The sequence below is a fragment of the Chaetura pelagica genome, unplaced genomic scaffold, assembly GCF_000747805.2.
Source record: "Chaetura pelagica isolate M959 unplaced genomic scaffold, ChaPel_1.0 scaffold520, whole genome shotgun sequence".
Taxonomy (NCBI): Eukaryota; Metazoa; Chordata; class Aves; order Apodiformes; family Apodidae; genus Chaetura; species Chaetura pelagica.
Window position 1 is genome coordinate 275,076 of NW_009951812.1, and position 11,549 is coordinate 286,624.

The 11,549-nt window shown below is 44.5% G+C and overlaps 1 protein-coding gene across 1 annotated transcript; it reads left to right on the forward strand.

Annotated features, from left to right (window-relative positions):
- The first annotated feature begins 1,638 nt into the window (after positions 1 to 1,638).
- CCDC47 (coiled-coil domain containing 47) lies at positions 1,639 to 9,974 on the forward strand. The gene is made up of 12 exons (XM_010008042.1): positions 1,639 to 1,938; positions 2,068 to 2,175; positions 3,804 to 3,978; positions 4,280 to 4,401; positions 5,113 to 5,178; positions 5,868 to 5,969; positions 6,842 to 6,952; positions 7,628 to 7,713; positions 8,213 to 8,271; positions 8,912 to 9,021; positions 9,191 to 9,358; positions 9,660 to 9,974. The coding sequence occupies exons 1-12, from the start codon at positions 1,639 to 1,641 to the stop codon at positions 9,738 to 9,740; spliced, it is 1,488 nt and encodes a 495-aa protein (XP_010006344.1). The 3' UTR covers positions 9,741 to 9,974.
- The last annotated feature ends 1,575 nt before the right edge of the window (positions 9,975 to 11,549 follow it).

Here is an 11,549-nt window from a genome sequence, read left to right on the forward strand (position 1 = left end):
GGGCGGCTGCGGGAGGAGCGTGTCCTGGTGTTCACCAGCTAGTTCATTCGTCCCCGCATTTTGCTGCGGGAGTTTGCTTTCCGTAGGGCTTCATGGAGCTGTGGGGTCTTTTAAGAGTGGGTATTTTTAGATAGTCTCAAAATCCTTGTTCTGAAACTGCTGGGGTTTGGTTGAGCAGGTGGCTCCGTTGTCCTGGTGTTTTTACACACCACCTTTGCTGCGGGAGTTTGCTTTCCGTAGGGCTTCATGGAGCTGTGGGGTCTTTTAAGAGTGGGTATTTTTAGATAGTCTCAAAATCCTTGTTCTGAAACTGCTGGGGTTTGGTTGAGCAGGTGGCTCCGTTGTCCTGGTGTTTTTACACACCACCGAATTTGCATTCAGAGGTTAAATATTTTAAACTGAAAGAGGGGAGATTTAGCTGAGACCTGAGGAGGAAATTCTTTGCTGTGTGGGTGGTGAGAGCCTGGCCCAGGTTGCCCAGGGAAGCTGTGGCTGCCCCATCCCTGGCAGTGTTGAAGGGCAGGTTGGATGGGGCTTGGAGCAGCCTGGGCTGGTGGGAGGTGTCCCTGCCCATGCAGGGGTGTTGAAACCTGATCACCTTTAATGTCCCTTCCAACTCAAACCATTTTATGATTCTATGATAAATTGTCCTGTATGTGAATTCACATACAGTTGTGACATACCCAAACCATGTCCTCAAATCCTGGGCTCTCTGCCTGAGGTACTTAAAGGAGTGCTGGTCTGATTTAGAAACGTATCATTTCTATTCCAAGTTTTTAAGAGAACAGTCTCATGAACATCCAGGTTCCCACTCAGATCTGGTTATAGGAGGGAGTTCCAGGAGTCTGCTGCAGCCCATCCTCAGGAGGTGTTTGTGGAATGCAGCAGTGGGGTCCTTGTCATCTTCTCAGGCTCTTGTTGGACCTTGGGATGAATGGGGATGGTTTTGAGAACAAACAGAAGCCATGTAGGAAGCTGAGGGCAAAAAAAAAAGGGGTGAACTGACAAACTCTGCAGGTTTCTGGCAGATTTGGAGAGACAACTTGGGTCACATGAGCCCCAGTTTACTCTGCTGTTTTGGGGCAATAGCCATCCTCATCCTGCTTTTTTCTGTAGACCTCAGCACAAAAGGTCACAGAGATGCTGAGGGACCTGAGTCTGTCTAGAAAATCAAGATGAGGGCTTTAAAACTAGCAGAGGTTGTTGGAGCATCACTGTGTAAAGTAAAAAGGTCCACTTGAAGATTGCTTTTGTTACACATTGATTGATCTGTGTCTTAATTGCTAATTAATAACAGCAGTAGGCACAATGAGAGGCTGGCCACACTGACTGACTGGGAGATACTACTGGGGGGTCAGTTTATAGTGGGACAGCTCTGCTGCCAGGACTTGCTCATCTAGACAGCCTGGCCAGGTGGGAACCTGCTGCTCCCTCAGCTGCTCCTGCTGCAAGAGAGTCTAGAACCTCACCTGCAAAGATACCTTTCTCCTGTCAAGAGTATTCACTTTCTTTACACAGAAGATGGCAAGATCAGGCAGGGGTTCATTTCTCTCTCTGGTCTATCCCTGATAGTGTTTTTAAATTGTTCATGGAAGTTACCGGAGTTGTGAATAGCAGACTTGATAAGGATTTTTTGCAATGTTTGTGGTTTGTTTTTTTTTAAATTTTGCAGTGAAAATGAGGAGTTTATATATTTTTATTGCTGTCCTGTTCATCCCGTGGACTTTTTCTTTGGCAAAGTATGATGATTTTGAGGATGGAGATGATATTATGGAATATGATGATAATGACTTTGCTGAATTTGAAGATGTTAATGAAGATGCAGTCACAGAATCTCCTCAGAGGATCATCACTACAGAGGATGATGAAGAAGAAGCCACTGTAGAGCTTGAAGGTCAGGATGAGAATCAGGAAGACTTTGATGACACAGATGCACAGGTAATGCCTCATCTCTTTCCTCTGTGTGTTTCCTAATAGTGTCTTTACACCTTTCTTGCTCATCCTGTCTTTCTGAATTTTGCTTACTAGGCTTTGGATTTTCTTGTTGTTTGTGATTTTGTCCTTCAGGAAGGTGATACTGAGAGTGAACCATATGATGATGAGGAGTTTGAAGGGTATGAAGAGAAACCAGATGCATCTTCTAGCAAAAATAAAGACCCCATAACAATAGTTAATGTAGGTATCAATGGTGATCTGCTTTCTAGTTGGTGTTTCATCACTTATGCTTCAGGTAATTTGTCAGTAGTATCATTGGTGCACAAATGAGAGGATCTGTCCTAAAGAGTTTGCCATTGGAATTAACAAGAGATAATGCAGAAATGGGAAGAAGTGTGGGGACAAAAACAGGAGGAAATTCTTCCCTGTAAGGCTGGTGAGATACTGGAACAGGTTGCCCAGGGAAGCTGTGGCTGCCCCATCCCTGGCAGTGTTGGAGGGCAGGTTGGATGGGGCTTGGAGCAACCTGGGCTGGTGGGAGATGTCCCTGCCCATGCAGGGGGTGGGACTGGATGGTCTTTAAGGTCCCTTTTAACCCAAACCAGTCTGGGGTTCTATGAAGACAGCAGCAGAAAGCTGTGGCTGCCCCATCCCTGGCAGTGTTGGAGGGCAGGTTGGATGGGGCTTGGAGCAACCTGGGCTGGTGGGAGATGTCCCTGCCCATGCAGGGGGTGGGACTGGATGGTCTTTAAGGTCCCTTTTAACCCAAACCAGTCTGGGGTTCTATGAAGACAGCAGCAGAATGTGATTCAGGTGTCCCAGCTCCCAATTCCATGCTCTTCTGCATCAGTACATGCTGTTTTAAATAGCAACTCTTCAAGTAAAACTTGTAGCAAAAGTGTCTTTGGTCTGTTGAGCTCTATTTTGCACTGCTGGAACTCCCATCCTTGGATCTATGCTGTATTCACCCTGAGAATTGTAATTGGAATATAGATCAGGAAATTCTTCATGAAAACAGACCTTTTGAAACAGTTTTGACCTTTAAAGCATTTTAAGACTTAGCTTTGTTTACCCATATGATTACAGGGGAGACATGGAGGAACTAGAGTGATGACCTTTGTTCAATCCAGACAAAAATCATGCATCCCAGAATGCCTGGGTGCTCTGTCAGCACTCAGAGAGGAGCCTGCACTTGTGATGTGCTTACAATAAACATTGTGTATTTTTAGCTTGTCCATGGCTAAAGTTTCAGATCAGAAATTGACTCCTCTGATGGTTTTTGAAGCCAGTCTCTCTGTCCACCTTCTGGTTGCCTCCCAAGAGAGTCTTTTACAGAAGAATCAGGTGCATTTTTGTTATCCCTAAGATCTCTTTAAGTATTGTGGCTGACCTTGGAAGTGAAAATTAAGGGCTGGGTACTTTTATGACTGATCTGGTGGCAGCAGAACAGCTCATTATTCTCTGAAGATACCGAGGTCAGGCAGGCTCCTGGACATTGGGTATTTGGATTTCAGCAGAAGTTACATGATGATCAGCTAATGCTGCAATGGGCAGGACATCAAGCTCAAATGATCAGTGGGATGAAATGCTGGGCTGTTGACTGCTCTGAGGGATACATGCTAGCACAGGCTTATTTCAAAGAGAGAATTATTTTGTTTGTATTAGCCAGGGATTTTGGGAATGCTGTTATCAGTTGTGTAATTACTGTGTCCCAGTAGAGCCAGATGCCTCGTGTAAGCTTAGCCTTTGTGAAGCTTATTGCTGGGTTTGAGATGAAGCTTCTCCAGTGCCCTGTGTTTTCCAAAGGGTTTGTGCCTATGGAATCTGCTCATTCCATCTGTAAGACAGTCTCTGGTCACTTCCCACAGGTCCCTGCTCACCTTCAAAACAGCTGGGAGAGTTACTACATGGAGATCCTGATGGTAACAGGTCTTCTTGCTTACATCATGAATTACATCATTGGGAAGAACAAAAACAACCGCCTGGCTCACGCCTGGTTCAACACCCACAGGGAGCTGCTGGAAAGTAACTTTGCTCTTGTTGGTGAGTTCCACAAAGACCAGGATCCATTTTTCTGTGAAGAAAGCTGGTTTCAGTCTAGCACGTGGGCTGGAGGAGGAGTCACTTTTCTGCAGGGATGCAAGATGAAACTAATGTCAGTGCTGTGTGTGGACAGACAGGGTGGCAATCTTCCAGTGCTGAAATGAGATGATGGTGGTATAAATTATCCAGAAGCATCATGGAGATGCTGAAATAATCCAGCAGCAGCTGAGCTCTAAGCCTGTTGATGAAGTTGGATCTTTAAATCTGTGATTGTTTTTTCTTTCACTCTTGTTCCCGTCAGGGGATGATGGCACTAATAAGGAAGCTACAAGCACTGGGAAACTAAATCAGGAAAATGAACACATCTATAACTTGTGGTGCTCTGGAAGGGTCTGCTGTGAAGGAATGCTCATCCAGCTAAAGGTAAGGATGAGGGGGTTTGTAGTGCTGTTCACCTGGCACCAGTTTTCAGGTTCTAGAGGCTTTTCCATTTCAGTGTGAGCAGCAGGGAGGCCCAGCTTGACTCTTTCACTCACACTCAGACAAGGGTCTGAATATGCACACGTGAAGGGGAGACTAGTTGGAGTAAAGGTCCACATGGGTCTGTGTCCTGCCCACCAAAGCAGGTGAGAGGGGGTGCTTGGAGAGAGCACAGACCAGAAGGGCAGCCTGAGCAGAGGCACCTGGATGCTGAAGAGCCCAGCTGCTGTTTAGAGGGAATTGAGTGTGTTGGTTGAATGCATCAATGGGAATTTGAAGGAAGAAAGATGAAGTAGTTTAATTTGCTCTAATAAATTATGATAAATAATTATAATGTCATCATGATTTAGCCATTATTTAATAGTTATTATTAAAATCAATTAATTAAGCTCTAATAAAAGCCTATTAAGTCCTGCACCTGGGATGAAACAGCCCCATATTTTGGATCAGCTCCTACCTTCAGGGAGCAAGGCCCTGAGAAACTCATCTAACACCAAGCAAGCCTGTTGTTGAGCAGTGTAGGTGACATCCCAAGGGCCCTTCAAAGCTAAATTATTATAAATGTCCTCTTTTCCCTTGGCCCATCTGCCAGTGAAGTGCTGCACTCTGGGTACACTCAGCTGTCTTTCTGTGTTGACCAACTTGTCTTTTTAGTTCCTCAAGAGACAAGACCTGCTGAATGTTCTTGCACGCATGATGAGACCAGCTTCTGACCAAGTGGTAGGTACTGAGCCCTTGGGGTGAGTTGGTGCATTCCTCTAGTGCTGCTCTGCTGCTTTTGATTGTTCTTGTGACACAAAAGTGAACTGCTGGCTGTCTTCCTGTGCTATTCCACATCTTCCAGCCGAGTAACTGTCAAAACAATCTGAAAGAATAACTTGTCTTTCATTTCTGCCTGGGAAATGCCAATGGCTGATGACTGGAAATTATCTGTGGGTTTTATTGGTTGAGTTGTTTTGTGAAGAGTCTTATCAATGCTTCAAGACCTAATCTTGACACCACTTTTTAAAGTCGTTTTGCAATCTGAAATTCTTAATAGTGTTTCTCTTGTCTGTTCAGTCTGCCTGAACAGAGCTGCTTCATGCACATGCAGGCCTGGTCATTGTATCCTGTAAGGTTCCTTTGTGCCTGGCCCTCACTCTTGGAGATGAGGGGAATCTCCAACTGCATAAATGCCAAGGGAGGTAACACTTGCAGGAACAGGGCACTGTGGATGCTCTTTCCATGCATCTATAATATAAATAAACCAGCTTTACCTCAGCTGTCTATGACCTCACTTAGTCTTTGTTGTTAAGAATCAAAGTGTCAGACAAACATCATAGAAGACGTGGGTCTCAATTTGACCAGTAGTCTGAAGGCAGAGGATGTTGTGTACATCTGACCAAGGCTGATAACATTCTGTCCCACAGCAAATAAAAGTAACAATGAATGATGAAGATATGGACACCTATGTGTTTGCTGTTGGAACCAGAAAAGCACTAGTGAGACTCCAGAAGGAGATGCAGGACCTGGTATGTATGTCCTTGATTGGAAAACTAACATAGTGACCAGCAGGACAGAAGAACCTCTAATCTGTAGATTGTTGCTTTGCTTGGGAACTGCTGAAAACTTCTGACTGATCTGAAAGTCTAGGGGCATCAAACATGCAAACTGTGAGCTAGTGGTGTCAGAGTTGTGGGAAAAGAGAATGGAAAGCAGCTGATGTCTCCCTTTGGATGTATAGCTCCTTTCGGAGGAGGCTGAAGGACACTGTCAGGACACACACAAGTTTCACTACACCTCCTTTAATTTGCACAAATGATTTTTTCAAGGATTTAAAAGTAATCTTGATTAATGATGTGGGACATTTGGGTCCAAGTCATCTGCTTTTATGTGATCTGAAATTAAAACTTCCCATATGTTCAAGGCTTGAAGCTTGCAAAGAATCCAATGATAACAAGCAGTGCTTTGCAACTTGTCTCAAGTCACAGCACTGAAGTGGGGCTGGGAGGGTGCAGGTTGGTTTTGTTACCAAACAACATCAGCAAAATGCCTTAATTCACCTGGAGCATTCCAGCATGGATGTACTACCATTGGTTTATGTTTTTTCTTGAAGTACTGACTGTTGAAGGGAAATATTAACTTAAATACTGTTGATTCTGCATGTTTTACTTTATGCTTAAAATGTCCCCAGCCAGACCGAGTGACTAAGTCACTGAATTTTTATTGTTTCTTATCAGGTACTTTTAGGGATCCCCCTGTGCTGGAGCATTTCAGTCTGATATTTCAAACCTATGTTGTTTTTTTGTTTTTTTTTTCCCCCTTTTATCTCTTTGAAACAGAGCGATATTTCAAACCTATGTTGATTTTTTTTTTTTTTCCCCCTTTTATCTCTTTGAAACAGAGTGAGTTCTGCAGTGATAAACCCAAGTCTGGTGCAAAATACGGGCTTCCAGATTCCTTGGCTATCTTGTCAGAGATGGGGGAGGTCACTGAGGGAATGATGGATGCTAAGGTACCAAAGCTTCCTTGGGAGCCCTGGCATTTACAGCCTGTGCAAAAAGCGTCTCATCTTTTATCTCCTGTAAACATCACAGTAGGAGAGCCAAATGGCCCTAGTGAGGTCCAGAGAAATCCAGAGCCTAAGGCAGATGAAGAGCTTGTAATAATGTAGTTTTTATATCTTTATTCCTTTTACACAGCAACTGGTTGTTGTAACATGAACTGCAGACTTAAAACTGCCTTTCAGAGCCTGGGAGTTAGTTTTGACAGCCATGTTGAAGGAGGGTATTGATGATGTGTCCACAGGTCCTCAAAGCTGACATGTTACCAAAGAAACTGGAAAATCCCCCATGGGAGTTAGATATGTAGTATCTGAGCTGCTCAAACTGATTCCATGTGTTGAGGCCCCTTCTAGGAAAAGCTAAAAAAAATAATCATAGGCTCATGGAATGGTTTGGGTTGGAAGGAACCTTAAAGATCATCTAGATCCAACCCCCCTGCATGGGCAGGGACACCTCCCACCAGCCCAGGTTGCTCTTAACTAAAATGGAGAGTTTAAATGTGTCAGTTGCAGGCTGAGCACAGCAATTTTCTGAATGATGTTTGGACACTTTGGGCAACCCCCGTGGGGCGGGTGAGCTGCGGGTGGATCGTTTTGGGAGGAACTAAAGGCCAGTTTCTCTTTCAGATGGTCCATTTCCTCACACACTACGCTGACAAGATCGAGTCCGTCCAATTCTCGGACCAGTTCTCCGGTCCAAAACTTATGCAAGAGTAAGTGCAGAGCTGCTAGACGTCTGCCCCAGCAGCTGAGAAGAGGCTGGGCCACTTGTCTGCAGTGTGAAGCCTGCTGGGATGGTTTTGTGAAAACCTGTGTTCTTTAGAAAAATGTTTATTTTTCTTTCTAACTGCTATTTATCAGATAACTGCAGTAGTATAAACAGGGTGAATGGAAAATGACATCATAAAAAATACACAGGCCTTCCCAGGGCTCAGTGCCAGAGCTCAGGTGACCTCTGGCAATGACTGGCTGGTTCTGTTAGGATTTTTACATTCCTGCCTTTCACTGCAAGCTTTTGAATAAAACACTTCAGCAATCTGAAGAGTTTGAAACTGAAATTTGGGTTACAGCCAGGCTTTTAACCTTACTTTATTCAAGTAGTTTGCAAGTGTCTCTTGGTTCTGGATGAGGTTTTCCCTAACAAACTTGGTTATTTTGTATACCTGTATTTTTCTTCACTCATTCTAGTCACTTTTTTTTCTTCCCTACCAGGGAGGGGCAGCTTACAAAGCTACCTGAAACTAAAAAGACTCTTTTGTTTACATTTAATGGTAAGAGAACTGGTGGAGAGTGTGTGTATCTGGGGGAGTGTTCTGCTTTATTTGTGCTGAAGTTCTGGCATATGTGTGGAAGACAATATATGATAAATGACATCAGTGCATGTAACAGGGTAATTGATTTACCAGTAATCGGAAGGCAGTAATCATGCTAGGGACTGTCATGGTAACAGGATACTCAGTCTTGCTGTTACTGATCTTAGTTCATACTCGTACCTCTGCTGGTGGTTGTGAGGTCACCACTGGAGGATGGGTTGTTACTAGGCAGTTGGAGCTTGCGGAGTACTTGATTAACCCTGGTCTGAAAGAAAAAACAGCCTGTTCTAGAAAAGGCCTCTAGTTCTCTTCAAAATCCAAGGCTGTAGTTTCAAGCAAAGCTCATGTGAGAGCATGAATTCAACCTTTATGTTTGGGTTAAGAAGGACTGAGTGTGGGAAATGTGCCTGTCACTGTGTGAGGATCTAAATGCAATCTCCAGAACTAAGTGCCTCTTTCACTTAGCTATGTCCTTCCTAAAGAGGGGCATAGGAACATCCTTCTTCTATCAATGGCGTGTGCAATAAGGACAGAGTGTTACAGCAGGTGGAAGAATCCTGCCAACCTCTCTGAATTAACAAGAAACATTCTTTTTCAGTGCCTGGTTTGGGCAACACTTCCCCAAAGGACATGGAGTCTTTGCTGCCTCTGATGAGCATGGTTATCTACTCCATTGACAAGGCAAAGAAGTTCAGACTGAACAGAGAAGTAAGTAGTCTACATATTTTCTGAAGTAACAGATTTATGAAGTGACACCCATCACTATTGGATCATTAATATAAAGATTGGGAGCCTTTGTTTCCAACGTGACTACCAGAGATCCATCCTGCTCATGGGGAAATCCCTCTTAATGGCATTTGTTTTTCTCTGTGAAAAGGGTAAACAGAAAGCTGACAAGAACAGGGCTCGTGTGGAAGAGAACTTCCTGAAGCTGACTCATGTGCAGAGGCAGGAGGCTGCCCAGTCCCGCCGCGAGGAGAAGAAACGGGCAGAGAAGGAGCGGATCATGAACGAAGAGGATCCCGAAAAGCAGCGTCGGCTGGAGGTGAGATGGGTTTTCAGATTGTCACGACCCACTGGCACAGGTCTGCAATATCTCCAGGGCTGCCTGGCCTCCAGCCAGCTTTGCTTTGTGATTTGCTGGAAGGTAAAAGGTGCCTTTCAGGGTGTACGTGCTGTTGTTCTCTGAGTCGTGCAAAAGCTCCTTGTGGGGATCCAGCTCACGGGACTCGAGATGTGCCCTCAAGCCCTGGAGATCTTTTTTTGGGTGGCTCTCCTGAAATGATCAGCTTGCTCTTTGAGGACACCACCCCCCTGCTCATTCAGATCTCTGTCCCTGCCTGCAGGAAGCTGCTCTGCGGCGTGAGCAGAAGAAACTTGAGAAGAAGCAGATGAAGATGAAGCAGATCAAAGTAAAAGCGATGTGAGAAGCGTCCCGGTGCCACCTGCAGGGTTTTAATTCACAGGGTACAAAGACCCAGTTAACTCCATAATACTACACTTTTTTTGAACACTAGCAGCCATTCAGAGAAATGCTCCTTGCATTGGTGTTACTTATTTAAGTGTTACAGCAACATGCAGGTCTGTAGAGAGCTTTGTCTGGGCAGTTTTACTCCAGGTGGTATCGATTTTTTGCTACTTGTCTGTTTAAAAAAAAAAATCTGCAATATTCTTGAATGCTCTTTGTCATTTGTTCTTTAAAAACAGAAGATTGTGATCCTGTCCATGTGTGCTGGTAACATATTCATGCTTTGGTTTTAAACTTTGGGTTTAGTTATTGGGAGGGGAGGGGGAAAACTGGGAGGAAAACTGCACAAGAAACCACAAACTGTACATTTATTTGCATTGAGCTTTTAAAGGCACAACATGTAGAGCCTTCCATACACAGTATGGATTCTTCAGGGATTTAAGCTCAGTAGAATTGATTTTTCTTTTCTTTTTTTTTACAAACAAGGGACTGAAACAGTTATTTGGTCACCTGTGGGCAGGATTGCTCGTATGTCTAAAACATAAGAGATGGGTTAGATACAAGGGAGTTGGAATATTTGAGGTTTCCTACTTCTGGGTTGGAATGCTCTGAATAGAATGTGAAGTCTGTCTTGTCAGCCTGATGTTTCTTCAGGAGTGCATGCTGAGTTAGCAGCTTCAACCAGCTTTCCTTCAATATTTTGAACTGTACAAGTTTCCCTCAAAAAACCCCCCCTTTTCTCCTGATCTCAGCAGCTGCTGCCTAGTTCACTTCAGCCAGAAACTAGATCCCAGTGGAGTATCTACAATTGCCAAGTGTGCCAAGCCAGTAAAAAAACGCTCCAGAGGAGATGTGTCCTCTTCATCTGGGAAACGATCGCTTCAGGTTTTTGAATACAAAGGGGGAGAATGAAGTGAATGCCCCCGGGCAAGCACTTCAAGGGAGAGCTCTGCATTTTATAAATGCTTCCCGTCTAGAAGGCGTTTTATTGTTGCTTGTAAACAGCCTCGAGTTTTGTGGGGAAACAATGTCTTGCATTTTTCTTGTTCAATACTTCGTGCAAACCTGATTCTGAGGCAATAAGAATGAGCTGCTGCTGAAAGAGCCAATTGCTTAAAACCTTCTTTTTCCAGCATGGGATACTTCACACTGATTTAAATGCAAATGTCTGTAACCTGATACATGCAAATATATTAATTTTATAACGGTTGGTCAAATTATTTAAAACCAAAACTAATGTAGATTATGTAACATTTTAGCACTATTTAGCTTTAAAGATTAATGTGGTATTGTTTCACCGAGTTCTTGGAAAGGAAATACGTTTGTGCTCTGAGTCAGTGGACAGTTTTCCTGAAGTCCCATATGTCTGTGGGCCGTGGCAGCTAATTTTGTAATAAGAACATTCAAATGAACAATCTTAATGAAGAGTAAAATATAATTGAAACATTCTACCTGCCTAGTTTACTTGGCTGGACTCCCGTGTTCCTTTCAGCTAGTGAAGCCTCCTCTCTCCTGGGTAGGTTCCAGCACAGGTTTTTAAACACCCGGGTGTGGGGGATGATCTCCGCTGGGATGGCGGGGGAGGTGATTCTTCCCCCCAGGGAGGTGATTCTTCCCCCCAGGGAGGTGATTTGGGGGTCTCCTCCCTGAGGGAGGGCGGTGGGCACTGGGGGAGCAGGCCCGCAGCCGGAGAAAGGCGTTTCCCCGCCTGTACCCGCCGGGTGGGCGCAGATGGAGGCTCTTTCCGCCCTGCCGGGAGGCGGGGGGG